At 36.9% G+C, this 26,682-nt stretch overlaps 1 protein-coding gene across 1 annotated transcript in view; it reads right to left on the bottom strand.

Annotated features, from left to right (window-relative positions):
- The window catches only part of LOC149556780 (uncharacterized), an 80,513-nt gene extending 73,895 nt beyond the window's left edge, over positions 1-6,618 (bottom strand). The window contains exons 1-2 of the mRNA XM_089831307.1: positions 6,123-6,618; positions 5,889-5,959 (exon numbers count right to left, since the gene is read on the bottom strand). Of these exons, the coding sequence (XP_089687433.1) occupies positions 5,889-5,959; positions 6,123-6,434 (383 nt within the window). The 5' untranslated portion in view covers positions 6,435-6,618. The remainder of the gene's footprint in view (positions 1-5,888; positions 5,960-6,122) is intronic.
- Positions 6,619-26,682: the final 20,064 nt, after the last annotated feature.

Raw genomic sequence — 26,682 nt, 5'->3', positions numbered from 1 at the left:
TTAATATAATAGATAACTTAATCAAAGTTGTGTGTGTGTATATATATCATTGTAATTATATTAACTACTCTCTGATCTCACAGGTTTATCCTACTAAAGCTACCAAAACATCAACACTCCCTCTTAGATAGGGAGGATAAACATACAACCATATATTACTTCAACGTAATATAAAGATATTGGGAGTAATGGCCTCCTAAATGTCAACTCGTTTGACATCCACCACGTACTCTTTGAGCAATGGCCTCCTAAATGTCGAATAGCAAGATATTCACCAAGTACTATGAGTAATGGCCTCAAAAATGTCAACTCATTTGATATTTCACCAAGTACTCTGTGTAATGGCCTCCTGAACATTGATTTGCATAATATTCACCATATACTCAATTTGTTTAATATCATAGTGCAAGCATTGTAAGATCGTCACCTTACAATAACTTCTGCAAATACAACTAACATCATTTGGAAGTCATCACCTCCTTATGGTATACACAGAGGGTAGGCCCATTAAAATCACATGGTCACAAAGTATATTCATGAATCATAGTCCTCTTGATTGCTACAATTTATTGATCACTGGAGAATCCATCTCAACATAGTTACTCCCTCTAAATCAATAAGATTGAGTTCACTAAAGCTTGACCAAATCATATCCTCTATGTGCTCCCTCTCTTTCAAGGTTGCTTGAAATGAAATGTCAAGCTTGCTCTTAAATTTTAATCTCCCTCTGCCTTAATTACATTCTCAGAGAAAAAATCAAGGTACATAATTCTTATAGTACATATAGACATACAAATAAGAGGTTGACCACAAAAGTAATATTATAAAATATTCATCTCAATATTCTATTACTTTCCATATAACTTATAATTATCTCCTTATACTAATATATATGTTTCTATATTCTACTCAAATACTTAACAATCTACTCATATATTAATAATTTAAGAAATTAAATAATATATAAAAACAATAATACACACATATACTTTACCTTAATGGGATTGGCACCTATCACCTTACATTCTTTTCATTCACCTTACATCAAGGTGGGAACTTTCGTTTATTCTTTTGTGAATGCCATTCTTGGATGACTAGGGTGGATTCCAAAAACCCATTAGCTCTTCTTTACTGCAGGGATTCAATGATTTCTTGACTCCCTTAGCTGTTGTGTGGAATTCCGCCCATGTCTTTAATGCCCGATATGTTATTCTTAATAAATGATTCCGATTCATTGAGTGGTTATTACGATACCAATGTCCTCCAAATGTTATTTTGGATGACGTCGATCATTAAAGCCCGAGTCATAGGTCTTGACTAGTCCAAGCGCCCAATGGTTCCCTTGTCTCATTCTTTCAATATTACTCGTGTGGCATTCCTCTATTCGTAGTGTTTGATATTTATTTCCTTTTTTTATCATTCTATGTAATTACTGTGTATTTTATTGCCTAGTATGGTCTGCCATTCCATGCGATAAAGGAGCAAAGGCAAAATCTTGTCCAAGTGGGTCCGGTAGTCTGTGAGCCTAGTTGATTAAATACGGAAGCCTGCATAGTTCCACAAGTTGTTCTATCTGCTTCTATGTATTCAACAAGGTGTAGGAAAGATTTATGATCTAGGCTTCGAATGTCAACACAGTCCAGCATTTCGAGCTTAAATTTATTGACATATCTCCAAAAGGCCTTTCATGGTTGTACATTGTTTATACTCATCCATCTCTCTCATAAATTTGTTCTGCCACCGAGAGTGATTTAACATTGCTTTAAGGATCTCATAGTGTCCTCCTTGGATGTACTTATGCAAAATCTATGTTTCCAGAATAATTTGAACACCAGGAAAGATAGCTTGCGGTATTTGACATATAATACGAACTGAGATGTAACGTTGTGTTTTGCCCAGCAACACCATAAATACATCTTCATATCCCATGTAAGCTTCCTTTTTATTCGATTTACATCTACAATTAGGCTCTAATACCATGTTATTTTATGAGGATCACTTGCAGATGTAATAGCACTGCCATAATATTTAGGTATGTGTTTTCCAAATGCATCGATCTCTACTTGTATGAGGAAAAATCGATAAGAGACATGTCCCGTGAAGGGACATGCCTGTTAATATAATTAATATGATAGATAACTTAATCATAGTTGTATGTGTGTGTATATATATCATTGTAATTATATTAACTACTCCTTGATCTCACAAGTTTATCCTACTAAAGCTACCAAAACATCAAGAAGCATAATCCAACATCCAAGTCAGCAATGATATTTGTAAAGCCATAATAAAGTACTATAGTCAAATGCATCGCTCAGTGCAATGTTTGATCACATTAAATGAATGGTCATAATAAAACAGAGTCCAACTTGAATCAAAATAACATAGAACAAAATGCAACCATGGGAAGCACTACATCCTCCTCCTTAGGCATACGCTTACTCCTATAAGCTTACAAAAAGATAGGGGTACAAATCTCTCAATCGTGTAGCATCCTCCCAAGTAGCTGAAGTCTCATCACTTGGGTCCAATTGGACACTTACCTACTCAATGTCTCAACCCTTGAGGGTCAACCTCTGATGTTATATGATGTGGATAGGCTCCAAAGAAAGCTACTCATCACGATGCCCTAATGCTTAACTTGAAGGTCCGCTACAAAACTATGTGGGATATACTTGCATCACCAAGTGTAGGCACACAACTAGCTTGTCCTTGACCAACCCCTAGACTAACTATATGAGGACACTAATTGCCCTATGACCATGTTCACCACAAGAGAAACAAGCCCTGAACCGTAGCCACTCCCTGCAAAAGGTGCACTAGACTAGTGCAAACTACCTCTACCACTCCACTGCACACTCTAAGATGCCAAACTATGTTGTGACTACCTACTACAAGTCCAACTATGACCTCTAGTTCCTAAGGTATATGTACTATGACCAGACTAATGACTCTTGGAGGGCCTCTATCTAAGTTGTTGTCAACGACATGTCTTAAGAGGTGTCGAATATACCCTAGAAGAACCTATGTGTTGTACTTGTGTACTCTATGCACCTAGCCCAAAAGGTTTTGCACATGTCCTACTACCAAAACCCCTAGTTATGTTATCCTTAGCCAAGCTCGCCTTCTCTACGATGATAGCAAGAGTCCTAGGCTAGTGAAGATGAACGTCTCCAATGATATGGCCATTAAGGCCTAGAATGAAATGTTGTACCAACATAGGCTCATCATGGGTATAATTGCAATATTGCCTCAACTCAAAGCACCTATGCTCATATTGATTTATCATCCAAGTCCATCGTCAAAGATGGTGAAATTCACCAATATGTGCCTATTAGTAGTGGTCAAAAAGGAAACACTCTTAGAATCGCTCCTCAAATATCTCCCATGAAACACTCACCATATCCTACAGGAGCTTCTGCTCCTCTATGTGCCACCAAGTAGAAATAAAACTCCTAAGGTGCATAATGGCACACAGAGCTCTAGCATTGCTCGCATAAGGGTGCGTAGCGAAGCAACATTCAAATATCTAAAAGCTAAGTCTCGACCTCAATACCACTGCAAGAGACGTCATAAGTGGGTGGAGAAGACCTCAAGAGGTCTCACATGTGTCCTGCAAGAATAGAATCCTCACCTATCATTGCCCTCTCTCATATGTTCTACTCTCAAGTTAATCAAGGCATGAGAACACTCATGCTCTCACCTCTCCTCATGTTCACCACAATCAGACGACTAAGATTCCCCAAGGTGAGATACCTCCTAACAATGTCCCAACCGAATAATAAGTTCCTATAGTTATTGAACCACAATTGGAGATTCCCATCATTACCACCACAAACTCTCTTCGGTCATCATGCTCGTCTTCTTCCTAATGCTCTTCCTCGTGATGTTCCTTCTCATGGTCATCTTGGCGGGCATTCCATTGACCACCTCTACCCCTAGGAGGCATCCTTCATAGCAAAATAAGATGTGGATTAGATCCAATATACTTCATACATATAGTAAGGCAATTAGAGAAAACAATTAACATCAAAGAATATAGCAACCCCACATCATTCATACCAAACAAAATGGGTACATATACATCAAAGATCCCAATGTGTGAACATGGGCACTAATAGAAGAGTAGATATGTTATTCAGGGTTGGTCACGCATCCTATGGGAAAGATAGTGTGATTTAATTCTACTATAGTTGTGCAAATGTAGTGTAAAGATGTTCACACAATATTAAACACATGAACTATTGAATGTGTCCTGGTTTATGCTTATTTGGTGAATCTCAATAAAATGATAAGCTTTCTTTATTTGGTGATAGTTTCTCGCAGTAGTGTAGTCTTCCCCACTACTTGTATAAGTACAATGAATTGCATCTTTGTTTCCATTCACGTTAAAAGTGCATTCTCTCCTTCAAACTATGTTTTAATGTGGGGAAGAATGTTAGGGAATCTAACGATGGCACCATAGTTCACATTGTGTATAATTTTTGTTAGGAGGTCAATATTGCATTATACAATTATTTGAACCTGTTATAAGTAAAAGCTAATATATTGTTGACTAGTTGAGTTCTTGTTAGAACGATCACATAGAATAAGTTTTAATTGAGAAATAAGCAGAGAGGATAAGACATAATTCCTCATTTATAGGACCCCATGTCTGTATAGAAATTCTTTTAAACTATGAACGAGATATTCTCATTATCAATTACTACATGTTACTCAACATCCATTCTGAGTGTCCTCAAGCTTTGGTAAAGAGAGGACTTTCAACAACACTAATACAAAGCAAACAGGCAAATGGATACTTGTTAATGGAGTTAATATATCTGAGCTCAACTTAAACTATTTGTGTTTCAGTTTTGTGAACATTTTTCTGTGTTTTGGCTGATCTTTTGATGTTAATCAGACTGTTATAAAGGGTTTAGGGCCCCTTCTAAACCTGACTTACCTCTAAATAACACAGAATATACTCCATACCTGGATCATAGCATCTTAACTTCTCATACGAAAAAGAATGTGACAACTATTTAATGATAACCAGAACCATATTCCTGACAGAATATATAAACTCCTCAGATTTCTCGGATCACAAATGAATCCTTTGTTCTACATTCAATGTAAAAATTAAAAAATGACTTTGGATTTGATATAAGTAGCAAGAAAGTTCCGTCAGCTTCAAAATTTGAGATAAAGGAGAGTACAACACAACAAATTCTTCAATATAGAGGAGTACTTAATGTATAGGAAATGAAGTATACGAGTAGGAGGACATATCCAGTAACAAGTTAGACAAAAATCATTTGGTACTGAAAATCGGGTCTAGAAATGAAACGATTGTGAACTGCAATGTAAAAAAGCATCCATGTAAACAAAAAATGCACATGTCAAACTTATAACAAAACCCAAACCACTACTCTGATATCCAGACTCGGAAGCTAATTAGTGCTATAGAGTCACAAAGGCAACTGCCATCGAGATAAATAAATCCTTGTGAAAAGCCAAAGGAAACTCCTGCAACTGCATTACTCAAGAGACAAAATACAACATGCGAGAGCAATTGATTAAACTGAAACTAATTGATATTTACTCTAGTCAATATTTGCTTCCTAAGGAAACGATGAAACTCAGGAAGTGGAGCAAGCAAAGCGAACATGAATAGCGATTGTAAAACACGAAACCTAAAAACATAACGGCATTCTGTCAGACGCAAGAGCCATTGTTCTGGTGGGCAAGCGCAATACACAATCAACGAAAAGGTTAACGTCACTAGAGAACGTTCACTTGCATTGCAAATTCATATAAAGCCCAAACTCAAGCTTATATCGTCAACTGACCTACATATGAAATGTGTACTGCACTACAAAAGAGCAACAGTTAACAAGTGCACATACCAAAACTCAGCCATCTCGCTTGATGGAATCTGCTCGTGCAGGGTCTCATAAAAAATCCTCAGTGGGTCTCTCTGTAGATTACAAAAGCAACAATATTACACGTCCCCAATCTGTGAATCCCAATGACAGTAAAGAAAAGAGATAAAGGAATGCTATTTATCAAGAAAGCCCATTCAATTTAGTAACATTGGCATTGGCGAAGCAATACAGCTAGAGAATATAGCAATGTCATACCTCTTGTGGGGCGTCACGTCTTTGGCCAGGCAAGTCGTAGAGCTTCTTCGGTTTTTTCTCACTCTTGTCGTCATTGGTGTGACCCTTCTCAGGCGAAGCGCTTTTGTGCTTTCCCTTGGTGTTAACAGAGCCAGATTTCGAGTGGTCTTTGCTTTCCTTGGGTGAATTCGCCTCTTTCTTCACTTCTTTCTTCACTTCCTTCTTCACTTTGAGAGGTATTAGAAGATCTGAGTCTGCTGGGACAAGAAGATCCTCTTCCTTTACTTTCGTCATCTTGGTTTTCACTTTCACCTTGCCCTTCCCGTCGGCCATAGCTATCTTGTTATCTCTCGCCAAAGGTAAAGCCCTGCAGCGAGCACATATAACATCAGCTACGCAGCATTGGTCTACATTTATGTTTATACGTGAGCAACCATCCCGCGTATAGTTTGAACCCCTGCAATTTCCCTCCACGGCTACCAAAACCCCATTAGCTGCTTCTTAAATCATCTTCACTGCTAAGTGGTTGGGTTTTTTTTTCATTTTATTGAAAAAAAAAAATGGGAATTTTTTTTAATGGGGTTTTCACACAAGTAAAATGCCTATCATTCTTCTTCTTTTTTTTATTCTTCGTTATTTTTTTCATCAGGCACAAATGGTAAGGGAATGTGAAAATGAAATTTCAAAGCCTATATATACATTCTCAATTCCTTGAAGTTTGCTTTAATTCTTTGTAATTTGCTTTACTTTCTTATGTTTATGTTAACAATTCTATTTTATTTAGAATAGTATTTATTTATCAAAATAAGTGTGACATAAAACAAATAAGAAAAAATGGAAAAAATAATTTGAAACAATCAAAAAAGAAAGATAAGAAACAACCAAGATCCAAAAGCATAAGATATATATATATATATATACAAAAATTAAAAATTTAATAAGTAAAAATATTAATAATTAATAAAAGTTATCAATCATAAAAACATATATTAAAAAGCAAAGCAATTAGAATATGGACTGTAATAAAGATGGATGTATTTCTTCATATCAATTACAATTAGTTTTTATACATGTTTTTCTTGTAAAATATTATTTTGATTAAAAAATTAATTGTAATTATAAAATTTTATTTTTTTTTAATTATTGATAATATGAGATATTATATTGTTAAATTTTTTAATTAAAAATTATATTCATATCAATTAATATATAAATATAGATTTTAATCAAAATGGTAACAAAATATTCCTCAAGATGTCTAAGGAGTTGGATATGATTTTGCTTTCGGAAAAAGGCTATTATAGGTTCTAACCAATAAATCACACTAAAATTTATTTGGAAAGATGATGATGCTTTCTCCACAAGGCATCAGAAAGGAAAGGGAGGAACTTCTATTCTAGTTGGCCCCAGATGTAAGAAGGTAATGAACCAATGGGGTTGTTCTCCTTACAACAGAGTTACCTGAGTCTATATGAAAATAGGGGAGTTTGAATTTGGTGCATGCTTTATATGTGCACCCAAGGAGCACAATGATAGGATTAAAATTTGGAAATGCCTTTCTTCTCTACCAGACATTTCATGGATCGTAGCAGGAGACTCTAACATGGTAGAGAGGGCTCAAGACAAAGTTGGTTGTCTAAAATTTGAGTGGAAAAACAATGAACAACTATTTTGGAGCAGATTGATGGGTAAGCTTAACCTTATAGATCCTTTAGCAAATTTGAAGAGTTAGTCCAAGGGAGTTTGGTTCACCTGGTCCAACTACCACAAAGGTGATAAGAGGATCTATTGCAAGTTGGACAAGATATACTTTAATAGAGATGCATTTAATTGCTATAAACCTCTAAATGATAACCCAGTTGGAGTACCACCCTTTTCTCTTTCTGATCACCATCAAATTTCCTCTGAAATCTTCAAAATTGGCTAACCAAAGCCTTCTTTAAAGCAACCCAAGGCATTTTCTCTCAATACCTCCTTTCTTGAAGATTGAGATGTCTTAGTTGTTTTTAATATTATTCATAGGTAGAATTCCTATGTTTGTCACCACAATGACTCAATTAGTAGATGGAGCCAACATTTGAAATCATGATAGAGATTGTTCAAAACAGTGGGTAAGAAGAAGGCCAATGATGCCAGGGTTCAAGAAATTTCCCTAATAATCTCTCTCCAAAAGGGATAAGCCTTTGTGCAAGATCAACCTTTTAATTGTAATGCACTGGATGCAGTTACTAGGGCTAAGCATGATCTTAGGAAATTGCAAACTAGGAAGACTCAAGGAGCCAAATTAAGAGCAAGAGTAAATTGGATGGATATCGAAGATAAGGGGTCCAAGTTCTTTTTCAAGTCCTAAAAAGCAAAGAAGCCAAAGACAAGATTGATTGTTTGTGTAAAAATGGGTCAATTATTACCTCCCCTGGTGATATCATTAAAGCCTTCTCTCTATTCTAGAAATAATTATTTTAATCAGAAGATGATGGTAGGAAGATAAAAAAAGACAGATGGAAAATCATGTATATCATTCCAAAAAAATATCTTTGAAGAAGATACCCTCCTCCTTGATACTCCTATCTCTACGGGGGAAATTAGATCTGTCATCCAAAAAATGAGCAATGAGAAGGGGCATGTGCCAGAAGGATTGTCAGATCAATTGTCCAAGGCCAATTTAAGCAAGATTTACACAAAGCTTAAGAAATTATATGATTTTGCATTGGACAAGGGATCATTGTGTCAAGAGATTAATTTAGGCTCATTAAACTGATTCCTAAAGGAGAGGAAAAAACCTTGATTAAGAACTGTAGACCTATCACCCTCTTGAATGTAAAATACAAGATTGTTACCAAAGTCTTAGCTTCTATAATTAAAAACATCTTACCTATGATTATCAACCCCATGCAAATAGGATTTGTTAAGGGGAGATACATACTGGAAAACTTGATTACCTGTTGGGAGACCATGGATTGGGCAAAACTTTCAAGACAAAATATAGGTATGCTTTTGATAGATTGTGAAAAAGCATATGGCAGGGTTGAATGAGGTTTCACTTTGATGATGCTTCAAGTACTTGGATTTCCTCTCATGTTCTATCACATAGTGCCCACACTAGTGATTGATGTTAGAGTTGCAATGGAGAATAATGGGGACATGTCTGAATTCTTTGAACTATCCAGATCTATCAGACAAGGTTGTCCTCTAGCTCTTGCCTTGTTTGTTATAGCAGTTGATTCATTGCATTATCTCTTAAGAGATAACTTGTTGTCTACTAAAGTTAGAGGACACGCCCTTCCTAACGATGGTGAGATCTCTAATGTACAGTTTGTTGATGACACAACAATTTTTTTAGTTCAAAAAGAATATAATACGAACTACTTAAGGATAAAGCTAGATCTCTTTTTCTCTGCTTCGGGTAGCAAAATCTCTATCTCCAAATCTATTTTGGTAGGTTGGAATAACCTACCCCCAACTTGGTGTAGTAAACATGGAACTAGGTGGGTGGGGTGGTGGGGGGCTAACCATGTGTCAGGTATCTAAGTATTCCATTTGTTGTTTGTTCAAATATCAATGATATGTGGCTTTGGATAAAGGAGAAGGTTAGTGTTGAGCTCAAAAAATTGAACTCCTACTGGCTAGTAGGATCAAAGTTTTTTCAAAAAATTTCATCCTCATACACTGTATACTTTTCTTCTTCTTGGTTGTTTAATGTGAATCAATTTGGATTCATTCAAAATGTCATTAGAGACTTCTTGTTGTCTAATAGAAAAGGTGGTAAGAAAACACATGTTGTAATGTGAGATTGGTGTGCCAAGAGTAAGGAGATTGGGGGACTTGGGTTGAAAGACCTAAGAACTCAAGGGATTGCTTTGAAAGCTAAGTGGATTGCCAAACTTGTCCAACGTAGCGAGCCATAGAAGGTCTTGATTAGAAACTATCCTTATATGTGCTATCCTTGTCATGCTAAATTTTGGAGTGGGTTGGACATGTTGGACTCTCTTAGTATGGATGTTTAACACTTGTACTCTAATGTGTTCAAGTTGTTGTGGAAAAGTTGGGCAAGTGTTAGACTTCTACTTGGGGATAAGTTGAGGATAGAACTAGGGAATATTTGGTGTGGTCAAGGCTCCATTTGGTGGAATATGGAGAGTGGTGACAAACCACCAACCCTTGTGCAAGGGTCCTTGGAAAAGAAATGGGTCAATGTTGGTATATGTGTGTTCAATGCTATATTTAGTGATGGGGCTCTCATCCACTGGTCAGTGCTAAGAGAAATATATGATCTACCAGCTTCTCATTGGAGGACATATTACCTAATTAAAGGGGTTTTTGTCTATCTAGTTGTTAAACCTAATTGCTTATCTCCTATTTCTTTCTCATTCCATCCTCATTGGCCTAATTCTTCCCCTCTCCACCTTGTCAAATCTAACTATGTACACTCTTCTTTGACCTCTTGTGTTGTTATTTTAGATCGTATTAACTCTAAATGGAACCTAAACTTTGAACCATCCATCTAGAATAAGCCAATTGCCAATATTTGGTCCAAACCTATTAAGACTAAGATATATTGCTTCTTATGGATACTTCTTCTCCATAAATTACACTATAAGAAAATCAGGGGAGGATACAATGTTTGCTCAAAATTGTAAACAATTTGATCTATTCACAATGTTTTTTCGACTACATTTTTGCTCAAAAAGTATGGAGTATGTTTGGAATGATTCTTGACAATATTTTTACTAATGAAAGCATTGTCTATAGTATTATTGTTAAAAGCAACAAATGGTGGAATATCTTTAAGAGTGTTTAGCCCTCCAAGTAAGTGGTTTGGGGTCATGTCAAGTGGTCTTTGCATGGATCTGGTTGTTTCTCCCCTGTTATGCTTCTCTCCCCCTATTCCCAACCTTTTCAGACAACTCTCCCTAAGAAACTAAAGACTTTGACTTTCTAGGTCAATGACGACCTGATGGGTCAAGGTTGACCTTGACCCAGACCTATGTCAAGGATGACCTCAACCCTAACCTAGGGAAGAGCCAACCTCAACCCTAACCTTAGGTCCAGATTTCAAGTTCTAGAGGTTTTGGGATATCAGGCTTTGAAAAGTTTCATTTTTCCCGCTTTCGAGTTGACTGTTTCGGGTTTTGGAATGCTAAACTCTTAAATTACATTTAAACTGGGTCCATTTCTAGTGGTTAAGGTTAATTAGGATTTAATTCTCCAATGTTGACCTCTCTAGAAGTTTGTACCCTAGATCACTATATAAGGAAGCCTTATCCTCTCATTTTATCTAACTAGAACAAGAAGAACGCATATTATGATATCGAACAATCCATTATCTCCACGATCAAGCAAGCATTCCATAAAGCATTTTCAAGGAAGTATTCAAGCTATTGTCTCCATTCAAGTTCTCCATTGAAAATCAAGGATTTAAAAATTCAAGCCTTTGAAGGGATTTGGTTCAAGCATTCAAGATTCGTCATTCAAAACCCTAGATCTAACCATCATGGTGGTGTGATCTTCCTTCAAGATCGTTTGTTCATCTTCAAAATCTATTCATTCTTCTCTCAAGGTGCATTTCAAGCATACAATCATGGAGGTTTTGATTTACATTTGTTAATGTTGTGTTCAAGCTTTCATATCAACATACTTGTTTACATTTGAAATACAATTGTATATCTATCAAATATCATAGCTTCATTGTTAGATTTACTTCTACTACTTGCTAGAATTCTCTAATTTACTACTTGAAGTTCAAATTTGGATACCCTTTTTGGCAAACTTTTGAGACCCGCGTATAGAATTTCTGTCAAAGTTGTTCAAGTCAAGGATGACCTTCAATGAAGGATAAGATTGTGCCCCGCTATCTAGGTCAAACTCGACCTAACCTCATAAGGACAAAAGTTTTCTAGGTTTTCTTTGTCTCAACATTTATAGTCTAGAGCAAGTTGCCGAATTCCCCGAAACTATGCACAAACATCAGAAATCAACATTTTCCAAATTTTCCCTACTTTGAGGTTAGTATTTGCCTTTTATTCAATAAAGATTTCAAATACATATTTACTAAAGTAAATTATAGGATTTCCTCCTTTCTTCATATTCTCCATTGTTTGTTTCATTGGTGCATTGATCACTTTTTTGTGATTAATCCATTTGGATCTTTCCTTTTGGGAATTTGGGTTAAGGATAGGTCCTATATTCCCCTCTTACATCATATATCATTACCCCCACTCACACACATGACTTCACATTTTTATCTTATTCATTTTGGTGAACCTAACAAGTTTACCCCCTCTTTTATGGAATTAGATGCCCTATTGTGTTTTTGGTGTTAGATTTCCCTTCATATCATCTTATGTGTTCACCTTCACCATTCATTTTGGTGAACTCGACAAGCTTACCCCTTTTCTTTTATGGATTTAGATGCCTTATTGTTTTTAGTGTTAGATCTTTTCTTGCATTAAGATTGGATTTAGTTTAGGCTCTTGCATTTTAAATTTAAAAACTCAAAAAAATCTATATATTCAATAAAACACAAAAACATTTCTTGCATTTTGTTTACTATGAAGATTATTAAGATGCTTTGGTGTGTGGTCATGTTCCTTCTTACCCTTATTTTAGCATCTCTTTACCATACCTATGATGTTTGTGAAAGTATCATTCACTTTATTATGTTGATGATCCTTCATCTTATTCTCGCTCATGCTTTTGTGAATTTGACTGATACTAGTCTTCCTACATTCAAAACTTTAATTAAAGATTCATGTGGTAGACTTATTATTCTTTTGGATTATGTGAAGAATTTGGTAGATGATACACCATCTCCTAATCTTCCTAATCCTAATCCTATTATTCCTAATCCAATGCCTAATTCTCCCTCTATTAATCCTAGTTCTTCCCATACTTATGTTGGAATTCAATCTATAGGTCAGGATGCAGATGTGCAAGACTTCTTTGATTTACCTTCTCCTCTGATTCATGATGATATTAAAGGAAAGGGTAAAGAAACATCTTCAAAACCTATTATTCCACTTTATACAACTTTACTCGTGAACATGATAAACAATCACCTCCTGTAGAAGCTTTACATGATATGTACAACATAGGATATAATATGATAACTAAACAAAGTTATAGAGGTTTATTGCTTGGAGTTAATGAGCATGGTATCAAGCATCCAATTTGTATACCCTCTAAATCGGATTTGCATGGTGTTGGTTGTTCACAATCTCAAGTCAAGGTCAGTGATGTTGATCATCATCCTCCTCTTCATATTCTTCTTCCTACACCTAAACTAGATAATCCCGCTACTCCTTAAGATACAGCTAAGAAGGTGTATGTTGAATTAATGAATTATAATAAAGAAATCGTTAAACCTATACTAGAAGATGCTTTATCCAAGTACAAATGTCATTTTCATTATAGTAATACACACTTACTTGCTATTTGTAAATATTTCAAATTATATGTTCGAGAAATAACTACTTTAGGAACTATATCTCACTCTCGTGTAGTTTTACATTTCCTTCATAATTTTGGTATAGGGGATTCCCCCCATTCTAATATAATATAGATCTCTTCTCCTCTTGTCTCTAGACTTGGGGGTAAGAGATGTATTTCCATCCAATCTCCTAGGATCCATTAGGCCTTTTATTGGGCTTAATTAGTATTCTTTCTTCCTTTTTTTTTCTATAATTTTATATTATGTTTACTATCATTCATATAATCTATTCAAGATATATTTTCTACGATTTTTTTTTTGCAAAGGTATCCCTTGTCTTCATCCCTGGGGGGCAAGGTTCTTCCATCTTTCTCTTTGTATAGGGAATTGCTTTCCTTAGCTTAGTGGTACTTATTTATATTGCAATATTATTTCATCATACTGATAGATGTTTTGATTATGGATAACCTTTTTATATGAGAGGTTGTTGTCCCAGCTTATCACCTCTTCTCTATGTTGCAAATTATGTTCTTTATAAACTCTTACCCTTTCTTTGGTGTTAGAGTTGTTTTCCTCATTCCAAAGATTCTTTTTCCTCCTCTTTATACGGGGCTTGATGATTTAATCTTTGTTCACACTTGGTTTATCTTTGAAAGATGATATTTGATAAGATCTCTTTCTTTTAGGATCCATTTTCCATAAGTTATATATCCTTTTCACAATTATCTATGCTCTTGGATGTAGGGTCAATATCCCTTGCTAAAAATATGGTATACATTGTTGTGAAATAGGATATCTTCTTGCATTGTGAAGTAGGTATCTTCTTCCTTATCATGTCTAGTAGACAACCATGATAAGGAGGGGAGCATACATAGGCTCTCCCTTTTACTATAGTTTTTCAAATTACATGCTAAATCTCGGAAGGTAACACATATAAGTTGCTAACTCCTAAAGAGACACATTTTTCAATTTTTCAACATGTTAAATATCGGAAGGTAATGCACACAAGTTGCTAACTCCTAAAGAGACACACATTTTTCAGTTTTTCAATATGCTAAGTCCTCTAAAGGTAACACACATAATTTGCTAAATCCTAAAGAGACACGCATTTTCAATATGCTAAATCTTTCTAATGTAATGCACATAAGTTGCTAAATCTTGAGAAGACACACATTTCATATTCACAGTGATACAAGAAGGTGGATCTATGGGTATTCTAAAAGTTGTCAGAAGATGCATTACAATTGCAAGCACAATTTATGGGTGAACTATTGGGTTGGCTACCTGTTTGGCTCTCCCTCCTTTGGTGATTCATGGTAAGGTGGGCATCTCACTAGGTGAGGTAATCACTTCCTCCTTTCTCTCTTTTCGCTTTCATGCTAGTAGGACTGGATCATGAAGCTATGTTATTTATAGTGTTGCCCTTGTCTTTCTTATGTAATCATTTATGCTTTTATGATAGCTTTCCAAATATGATATTAGTATTAGAAATACTTCTTAGCAAGGTTTCTTGTGCTAGTTGATTTGGGTTTGTTTTGTACTAACCCTTATTTTGTGTTGTTTCAGTTTTCTTCTTCTTTTTGCACACTTGCGTGTGTATGTTGAGTTAGAATCCTTAGCCTGGGGGTTTTTATCCTTAGCTAAGTGTTATTTCATCTCGTTGTGAATCCACTTAGATCTCTTCTTTCTTCTCCTTTACCAAGAGTTTGTATTGAATCCATACTCTTGCTAAAGTGGAGGCTTAATGTGTCATCTTAAAATGGAAGTACTTCCATGTTAAGAGCATTTAGCCCTTTGAGTAAGTGGTCTGGGATCATTTCAAGTGCCTTGAATAGGTCTTTTTGTGGATCTATTTGTTTCTTCCCTGTTCTACTTCTCCCCCCTATTTCCAACCTTTTTCTGACAATTTTCTCTGAGAAACTAAAGACTTCAACTTTCTGGGTCAATGATGACCTGATGGGTCAAGGTCAAGGATGACCTTGACCCTGACCCCAGGTCCAAATTTCAAGTTTTAGAGTTTTGGGATATCAGGCTTCAGAAAGTTTCATTTTCTCACTTCTAGGTTAGTCATTTTGGATTTCAGAATGGTTAACTCTTAAATTGCATTTAAACTAGGTCCATTTATAGGGGTTAAGGTTAATTGGGATTTAATTCTCTAATGTCGGCCTCTCTAGAAGTTTGTGTCCTAGATCAATAGATAAGGAAGCCTTCTCCTCTCATTTTCTCTAACTAGAACAAGAAGAATGCATATTATGATATCAGACAATCCATTATTTCCATGATCAAGCAAGAATTCCATCAAGCATTTTCAAGGAATTATTCAAGCTATTGTCACCATTCAAGTTCTCCATTACAGATCAAGGATTCAAGCATTCAAGCCTTTGAAGGGATTTGGTTCAAGTATTCAAGATTCAATATTCAAAACCCTAGATCTAACCATCATGGTGGTACGATCTTCCTTCAAGATCCTTTGTTCATCTTCAATATCTATTCATTCTTCTCTCAAGGTGGATTTCAAGCATACAAACGTGGAGGTTTTGATTTACATTTGTTAATGTTATGTTCAAGCTGTCGTATCAACATACTTGTTTACATTTGAAATATAATTGCATATCTATTGAATATCATATCTTCATTGTTAGATTTACTTCTACTACTTGCTACCATTCTCTATTTCAATTCTATTATTAAGGTTGATTCCAAATCGGGGTTTGACCAAGGCAAACCCCTCATCCAAACAACAAAACCATCTTGCTTGCAAGTACAAGTACAAGACAATGAATTGAAGTTCAAGTTTGGATATCTTTTTTGGAAAATTTTTGAGATTCACGAACAAAATTTCTACTAAAGCTTTTCAGGTTAGGGATGACCTTTAGTGAGAGGTAAGATTGAGCCTTGGGATAAGATTGTGCCCCACTATCTGGGTCAAAGTCGACCTGACCTCAAAAGGAAAAAAGTTTTATGGGTTTTCTTTGTCTCAGCCTTTCCAGTCCATAGTAGGTTGCATAATTCCTTGAAACTGTGCACAGGCATTAGAAATCAACACTTTCTAGATTTTCCCTACTTTGAGGTTAGTATTTGCCTTTTATTCATTCAAGATTTCAAGTACATATTTTCTATAGCAAATTATAGGATTGCCTCCTTTCTTCATATTATCCACTATTTGATTCATTGGTGCATTGATCAGTTCTTTGTGATTAATCCATTTGGATCTTTCCTTTTGGGAATTTGGGTTAAGGGTAGGTCCTATATTCCCCTCTTACATCATATATTTTACCCCCCACTCACACACATCACTTCAAGTTTTTATCTTATTCAATAATATAAATGTTTCTTGTTAGAGGATGGACCCTCTTAGGAGTATATGAACACATTCAATACATATGAGTCCCTGTCAGGAGATTTCAACCCTGTTAGGAGTTGTGCCAACCTTGTTAGGAGTTGTGGAAGATAGCTAGACCCACTGCCCAAACAACTTCAAGGTTAACATTAATGAACCCACTGTCCAAATGATCTTTGTATTGTTCCTTATAGAATAATATAAATGAATAATACTTCTTTCCTCTTCCTTTGTCCTATCAACCAGACTTTTGCTCCTTCAAATATTGTAACCAGATCACAAAACTCGCATCCAATAGTCTCTTGGATCGTTTACTCACATTTAGCAAACACTCTGCTCCTTTTTTCACTTTGCACTTCATACAACCAATGGATACTTTACAAAAAAGGAAAACATCTTTCCTTTATACCATATCTTCAAAATAATTCCTTGAGGCTTTCCTAATTATTTATAATAAGATAATTAATCAATTACAATTATAATAGCACTGTCAGCTCACAGTCTATCCAAAACTTCACATGTGTGATACTAGGGCTTGCACACTTACTAATGTCACCAACATACTATCCCCTGTCACTAGCTAACTATGCATCTATTTGTTACATCTTAGATTTAAGACAACGAACAAACATCAAGAACTATTTTCTTAATACTCTGTTTCTATACTGCTCTTTGTAAATCAGGTACAACTTTCATACATCTTGGACTTATGTGTTACACATTGAACCACGTCATCAGGACACAATGTTGAACATGTCCATGACCATGCATCAAAAAACAAGCAACACCTTGTCCAAACAACTAAAATCTCTCTTTGTTACTATATCAGTCTTCACAAACTTACTACTATGTTGTTGTCAATGAAAAACATAGTCATGATTGCAACATGTCAATACTCTCCAATGCTTAGGATACTACCCCAAAGTAGTATCATCAATATTCATGCTAACATTTTGATGTTGCTCTGTAGTTGATAATAGTCTTCAAGCTAAAAGAAAGTAAATTTCTCCAAATTCTAAAAGAAGGTAAAGGAATTGCAGAGAGGAAAGAGATTGCTCATGGTCATACTTCAGTCCTAGACATAAATGAATTTGATCTTACCCTAAACTAGTTCATCCAAAAACTAAAGGAGGATGGAAATTGGAGTAAGAATGCTCAAGAGTGTGATGTACTTGATGATTTATTTGCACCTTCTCCTATGAACTTTAATACTTCTAGTTTTAGTAGTGAATGATATGTTCCATTTTAACTATGTTATTATAATACATTGAACTATAAACTCTTTCATTAACAATCATTACGACTAATTTTCGTATTGTTGGTGGGATTGTTACTTTTTGTTGCTCAGTGGCTAAGTCAAGAAGATTATAAGTATTTTGTGAACTTCTCTCAATGTTTTTGAAATATTAAGTAGCCAAAAAAAAGGGGACTGGCCCTTACAAGAATATTCTTACTGACCAATTACTAGTAGATAACCATCAGAGCACAAAGACAAAAAGCACCCCCTAACCAAGCTTAACACAACCAAAAACAACTAACGTAATAGAAGGGTACCATAACCTGAACTAGTCCAAATATAAAAAGTTTATAAACAAAGGCCTCACTCCCTTAAACCCAACCATGTTAGTGACCCACCAAAGAAACCATAAATATATAAAGAAACTAGAGGAGGGGACAAGGCACTAGTTAGCCTTCTCATTTCTTTTCCTCTCAAGGAGGACATTTGCTTAGTCTTCTTCTAGGAACCTGAATAGTAATTTAGAGTCCTCTTAGTCCAGACCCTCCTCCTGATTGCCTTGTAGCAATTGCAAAGTGGTAATCGCCGCATGAGTCACTTAAATGGTGAACTTAGATAGAAGGCTAGAGTTTTCCTCCAGAGCCCTCATTTCCTCTCTAAGTTCCTTGACCTTTGCATTCATAACTGCCATTGATTCCTCCAAAGAGGAGCACAACTTGCACTTCTCTACCTCCATGTTGTTTACTTGCAAAACTAGGGGGTTATAAATCATCTTCTCTCTAGTATTCACCCAATTAGGGAGGAGGTCATCATGGGAGAAGGAATCCTATCATCAACAGTATTTAGGGGTTGATCCAGAGTAAGATCAACTGTATTCATCATGAGGGACACTGAGACATGGGTCAGCTCCTTCCTCCTGTTACCCTCATCCCTTGAGCCTGACTCCAAGGAATCTAAAATATTAACAACCATCTCCACATCCTCCTTCTCCTCATCTTTGTATCTCATCACCTTTTTCTTCATCCTTTGCTAGGAGGGGGCCACTTCTTTAGAATCTAACTCATCTTCACCCTATTGGACAATGGTTTGTAATCTTTTCTTAGCCTTTGATTTTTCAAGTCTCCGAGATTTTCTTCTACCACCTCTGACCTCTTCCTCAAAATTATCCTAGTCTACCCCCAAACCTTTCTTATTTTTCACTCTCTTCTCTATCGACAACAAGGGAACCCCTTTACTCTTTTTGGGATCAACAGGGGAAATGCCAGGAGAGGGTTGGGGAGTGTGGGCCCTAGAAGTATTGCCATGATTCTCAAGGGAACGTAGGGGGGATGAGGTTCATGAAAAGTGAGGATATTACCAACCTTCACAATTCTAGAGGTTAACAGGGCCAAATGGAATTGGTAGAGACACAACATTAAACCCTAGTGCAAAATTGTGAAGTTAGCGCCCTTCTTCTTTTTTCCTTCACATCCACGATTGTATCCACTAACTCGTGCAATAAGAAGAAAGGGATGAAAAGGCTATCATGGTTCCTAAAATAGATAAGGAGGGGAAATGGTAAAAATAAAAAACCCCAAACCTCCCTTCAAGAGTTAGATGTGTCATCAATACTAGACATACCTCATTCCATGGCTCTGAAAGCTTTTCCCTTAGAAACCCACCACAATGAAACACATGTTCCTCTCTCTCCTAAAAGAAATGGCTCATACTAGCTTCGTCTGTCACTTTGTGTCATTTCCTACCCATCATAGAAAGGCTTGTAGCCATAGTAATTGCTTCCTCAATCACCTAAAAAGTTATACCATTCACTGTCACTTTCTTGTTCTCTTAAGAATTCACAAACTTGAGTGAACAACTCTCATCGTAGCCATTCATCACCTGCATAAAAGGGACCAGACCCCCTTCTTGTAACATGAACCAAGTGAGAGGTTTTCTAGCACTGTCTTCAATCACTGAGGGCTCAATATGGAGCAGGTCACCCCCCATAGCAATTCCCTACCCCACATTGTTCACCGTCTCCTAAATCTTAGACCAAACACTCAAATTGAACCCACAATAACACTTAGGCATAAAACGAGACTCCACTAAGTAAAGGACAATCTCATAAATGTCTTTAATGTCATCAAACCTCATGTCTTTACTCATCCCTACTAGCATGTACCATTCGCCACATCCTCGTTCCCACTCTGTCTTTTCATCATTCTTAACCCAATGCCTTTTGAAATTTGAATCATTATTTAGAAGTAGACACAAATTCATTAATAAAATAATTATAAAATATACACCCAAATTGTACTATGATTTCCTTTCCCTCTTTAACCTCACATCTTTATTATTGGGAGTAACCTTTTCATAATTTCTTGCCACCTCGGTGAAGTGACCCTACCCCTTATGTCAACTCAACACCATTGAGTTGTCCCCATACACTATGATTCCACGCCACATAAACCCAATCATGATGGGTTATCTTTAGTCATTAGAGATATTACCAAATTTGGTAACACCTCAACATTGTAAGCCATGGATCTTCAGACCCATCATAACCATCGTGTCAACCACTACATTTCCCTACTGGTAAATATGCTACAAGTCATACCACTTGAGGAATGACAACATATGCCATACTTCTTCAATCACCCCCTTGAAATCCCAACCCACTTTCGTAAGAGCCTTCACAGTATCCAGGATAACCATCAAGTCCCCTTCGATTTCCACATTCTTCCATCCAATACTAATGACCAACTTCATGTCCCAAAGGAGATCCATAGCCTCAACCATATTATTAGAAGCCTTACTTAGATTACAGAAAATGCTAACAATATTTTACCAACACTATCTCTCACCATACCTTCACGCATAGCTACATCCTCCCTCGTTGCTTCATCAAAGTTCAGTTTAACCCAGTTATGCAGTGATTTATTTATGGATTCAATTGTGTTTTTCATCTCTTGCTCTTTATCCTGATGATGGATCATGTAGTGTGATTCAAAACATTGATGGTAAAAATATTAACACAATGGAATTTAGAAACAAATCATTACAATATAATGGATTGGGGAAGTTTGATCTCTTTAATTAATCCAGTTCTCTCTGGGAGGGCACCACTTAGTCCTTTCTCTAGCAAGCTATTTAGAATTGTCAACCTTCACAAATACCTCTGTGAGTTTCCAATTCTTGGCAATCCTCTGTTCACTTAGGATAGGGGGAGATGGTGGTTTCCTCCACTTGCTATTCTACATGTTTTCCACTAACAACTTCATAATAAATCCCCCCACAACCTCCCCATTCCTTTCTTCATTGCTAAATACCCTATTATTTCTTTCCTTCCAAATACCCCGGCAAACATGGGGCGGGGGGGGGGGACAATATTCCACAATTGGCTATGGAGGGGGTGGTGGAAAGGGCCCAACCAATTAATAACAAATTGCTCCATCTCTTTATGAAAGACCCATTCCACTAGCACATGTTCCCTAGATATTCTTAGTAAAGCTACAGTCGAGGAAGAGGTGGGGTATACTTTATTCCTCCTCTTTACATGGATAACATCTATTGGGAATTTGGAAGCCTCTTTTTTCTGAGGTTGTCAACCATAAGAATCTTCCCATGCATGGTAATCCACCAGAAGATGTTGACTTTTGGGATCAATTGATTAATCTAGATCTGTTGCTAGCATTTTGGAGCCAAATCATTCTCAAAAATCATCTTACAAGCAGAGTCAACTGAGAATTCACCAGATGAGGCATTCTCTATATGAAAGAGTCCTCCTGGGCCAACTCGAGACTTTGTACCCCTACAACAAATCACCAAGGTCCCCCACCAAGCTCCCTAAATTGTTATAAACCTGAGGTAACTATAAGTTCCTCCACCTCCTACTAGCCACAATATATTCTATCACTTCACTTCCCACAACCGACTGAAGACTATCCTTAAGAACCCCAAACTTTGTACAAACCAAAGGTTTTCCTTCCAACCAAGAATCTTCCCTAAACTTGATTTTACTTCCCAAACCCACCATCCACCTCAAACCTTCCCGAAGTGGACTTTTATTCTGGATAATATTATCCACACCCTAGACCTCGAGGGAAGATCATTATCCTGAATATTATACACAAACTTTAAATTTCCTAAGTACTTAGCTTTTAGGATCCTGCATCAACTCACTTCATCTTCCACCAACCTCCAACCCACCTCAGTAAGGAGAGATTTATTCAAATCAATGATCTTTCTAATACCTGACCCTCCATTATATTTAGGTTTACACACAATATCCCAACTAACTAGGTTCAGTCAATTCTTCTCCTCCCCCCTAGCCACATGAAGTTCCTTTGTATTCTTTCCAATTTCTCAGCCATAGGCTGAGATATTTTGAAGAGGGAAAGAAAGTAAATGGGAATACCTTGGAGGGAGGTCCCAATCAATCAAATCTTCCCCGCACTACTCAAGAGTTTACCTTTCCACCCAATCAACTTTTTCTACATTTTCTTTAAGATAGTATTCTAGAACCGGTTCGACGCCTCTTTAATAGTAAGCGAGAGACCCAAATAGGTATTTGGGAGGAGGGCCTTATTGCACCCCAAGATGTTTAGTACCCTTCTCTAGATATTAGGCTCCATAATGAAGAAAATTACCTTTCTTTTATCCAAGTTGATTTTCTAGCTAGCATTAGTCACATAGGTCTACAAAATATGTTTCCAGGCTCTGGCTTCTAATGCTAACATGTCCCCACTCAAGAAGGTATCATCAGAAAAATGTTGTACAACCTCCATTAAGAGGGAAGTGGTTGGTTTGATACCTTTTATATCCACCATGTTCACCTTTCTCAAGAAGGCTCTACCCAACACTTTAGCCATAATGATGAACAAGTATGGCGAAAAAGAGATCCCCTTGCCGAAGACCCCTTTCCACACCAAAGCTTCCCTAGGATGAACCATTCACCAGCATTGAGTAGTTCACAATCTCAACCATAGTTCTAATGATTCTAATAACTCCCTGGTTGAAGCCAATTCTCTCCAAAACTTCATAGAGGAAATACCAACTGACATTGTCATAGGCTTTTGAAATATCCAACTTTAGAGCCATTCCTAGATTGTCACTCTTATCCATCGAGTGCAACACCTCATGAGTAGTAATAGTAGCATCCACAATTTGGTGACCAGGGGCAAACCCATTACAAGGTTTGCCAATGAATTTGTATAATAACGGCTTAAGGTGGTTCACTAATATTTTAGAGAAGATCTTGTAGGTTGTATTGCATAGACTAATAGGTTTGAAGTCGATGAGATCCATCGAGTCCTTAATTTTTGGAGCTAAGATAAGAAACATCCTATTAAGTCTTCATAGCATCTTACCCATTCTAAAGAAATCTCTAGCAGCTCTAACCACATCTACTTTAATCAATTCCTAGAAATGTTGGAAGAAGGCTAGGGGAAAACCATCAGGACGTGATGTTTTATAGGCTTTTGTGGAAAAAATTGCTTTAAAAAACTCCTCCTTCATTACCAGTTGCAAAAGGGTAGCATTTTCTTTTGTCAAGATCACATTAGGAATCACAGTGTTGCTCCTTATAGGAATTTTGAAAGAAATTACTCATCTAGCTACCGATATCCTCCATCTTAGTCAACTTCTAGTTGTGGTCATCCACCATAGAGTCAATCATATTTCTCCTTTTATGATTAGAGGCTGACCTATGGAAGAACACAATATTTTTTTCCCCTAGCTTCAACCAAAGGACTCTTGACCATTATTTCCAATAAATTTTCTCCTTGGCTAAGGTATCCTTCTACACTCCTCTATAGTTTTTCTCTTCTAATATCATTTCACCCGAGGCCAATCCATCCTCCATCACCCTTTGGAGGTTCTCCAATTTCCCTTCAACCTCCTTTTTAATTATAAAAATATCTCCAAAAGTCTCCTTACACTAGGAGCGAACATTCCTTCTAACATTATCTAGCTTAACAGTAAATTTGAACATAGTTGTACCCTCAATGTTTATATTCTACTACTACTCCACACATTTTTAAAAGTTTTTATGGGTCTACCACATTATTTCATATCCTTTGCCACCCCCCCACCCCCCCAAAGAATCCTCCTTCCAGTTGAAAAGGATCGAACCATGATCCAAGACCTAGGAAGACCCGTGAGAGTAGAAGTCAAACTCTTTTAGCCAGCCAGGACAAGGAGTCTATCTAGTTTGACTTTAATAAGGTCCTCCCCTTTCATATTATTCAACCATGTTAGCTTGACCCTGCTCAACTCCAAATACATCAAGTCATTGTTATTTATAAAATCCAATAAGTCGTTCATACTATCTATAAAATCAATCGCACCCCCAACTTCTCTTAGGGGTACAAGGGAGTATTGAAGTCACCCATACAAAAGGAGTTCTTGGTATGCTTTAGAAAGTCTAAAAACTTCTCCTAGAGCTTACATCTACCATGTATTAAATTTGGAGCATAAACATTAATGACATTCTAGATTTCCTCTTATACCTTATGCTCTGTAATGAGGTAGTACTTAGATCTGTTAGTGAATCTACCTTTAGCAACACTAGGGTTCCAAAAGGTGACCACCCCTCCCAAAGCACCTTCTGCTTCACTATAAAAAAAACCATCCCTTAGCCAAATGTAACCAACAATCTTATTTAGATTTTCCACAAATATTTTAACTTCTTGAATCAGTAGGATATCTACCCCAGTATTAATAGCAATTGTTTAAGCGCAAACTACTTTTGAGGGTTATTTAACCCCCTCATATTCCAATAGAGCACTATCATTTCTTATCTTTAGTCATAACTTCAAAGACTGGTTCTCAACCACTAGCCACCTCCCTTGCCATCGACTTCATCCTCCTATTCTATTTTGTCGACTTCCCCACATCTAGTTTTCTTGCCTTCCCCACGTCTAGTTTTTTTAACACTTTGGTCTATCTTCTTTGTATTTGCTAGATCCCTCCATCCATAACCAAGTGAGAGGCAGAAGTTGAGGTTGAGGCTCTATCCACTCCCACCAATTGGGAACTCAAGGGGGACCCAACACCAGAACCCCAATCAAGCTTTTAGGCCACCTCTTTATCCAACGTATCTGTCCTATTATCCTTCTTGATCTCCTTACATACCTCCTTTGGTTCCATATCAACTTCCCCTTTCTCCAAGGGCCCCAGGGGGGTTCTTAGAAGATCTTCAATGCCTTATAGGAAGGAAAAGTGGCCCCCTCAGTAGCCTCTACAATCTCTCCCTCCTCCACCTTTTTAGTAGACCCATCCACTTCGAGGACCTTCTCCTATGACTTTAGTTCAAAGGAATCTTCCTTCGAAGACCCTTCCACATGAGTACTTTCCAACTTCTTACTTGCCTCATCATTAGCTATCACTACAACCTCCTAGTGAGTATAGTTCACCACCACCAGCTTAAGAGCCCTCTCTTCATCCTTGTCCTTAGATGAGTCTACATTTTCTATGTGCCTCACCTTATCTCCTCCTTTCTCAAGGGTATTCCCTTTCTTACAATCCACAATCACATGACCAAACATTGAGCATTTATGGCAGAAAAGTCATGCATTTTCATAAATTATAGGATGGAGCTTCTTACCTCACTTGGAGTTCAACATAATGGATTCAAGGAGAGTAGATCTAATCACCACATTCACATAGAATCTGGCAAACACCAGTCTGGACTTTTGCAAGGTGACCAAATTTGTAGGAACATAATGACCAATGGAACTCCCAATCGATTTGAAGATCCTTTCATCCCAAAAATCTAAGGGAAGGCTTGACAACCTAATCCACATAAGGGCCAACCAATTCAACTCCTTCACCAATTCAAAGTCAAGATGTCATTTTGCCACATTATGACCATGTTTTCCATAGTACCATGACCCCACTAGAACCATAGCCATATCTTCTACGATTGTAAACTTGAAGTAGAAGAGTCTATTAGGCATCATCAAAACAACTACACTACCCTTCACCTTCCACCTTTGGTTCACCCACTTCCAAACCATCTCAATTGATGGGTGGAAAGCCACAAAACTTCCAACTAGGCACAGTCTTAGGCTTGTTGAAACACTATCTACCAAACTATCTAGGAAAATAATCTCTAGCCCCTCCTCTCCTCAGAGAACCTCAGGGGCTTCTTTAAGGGCTTGTGTTGGTATCTCCCCAAGGACCGCATCCTTCCAACCAAAGACCATAAGGGACAGGTATACCACAACTTTCCTTGGATGATCCCTAGAGAAAAAGCCTAACACAATAGGGTCAACCCCATACAGAAAGGTCTCAGGATCAACCTCTACCTAGGCCCTCTCAAATGAGGTCAATACAATTTGTAGGTCAGGGCAAATCGCGATGACCCGACCCGTTGGAGGGAGGCCATCCCTGCTCATACTAGTTCAAAACAAAACAAGCGGAAAGAGCAAAATACAAAGATTGTTATGCAACTTCTCTCAATGTTATTTTCTTTGTATGTAATATTAAAAAATTAAAAGATAGATAGGTATGACACTATAGTTAGAATATTTGTAAGTTTTTAAACATTGAAAATACATTTATCTTCTAGAGGGAATCTCAAATGTGCAAATCCTTT

The sequence above is a fragment of the Cupressus sempervirens genome, chromosome 5, assembly GCF_028749045.1.
Source record: "Cupressus sempervirens isolate cs-2001-9-10 chromosome 5, ASM2874904v1, whole genome shotgun sequence".
NCBI lineage: Eukaryota > Viridiplantae > Streptophyta > Pinopsida > Cupressales > Cupressaceae > Cupressus > Cupressus sempervirens.
Note: the sequence above shows the minus strand (reverse complement) of the source record. Positions and strands in the feature narration are given on the sequence as shown.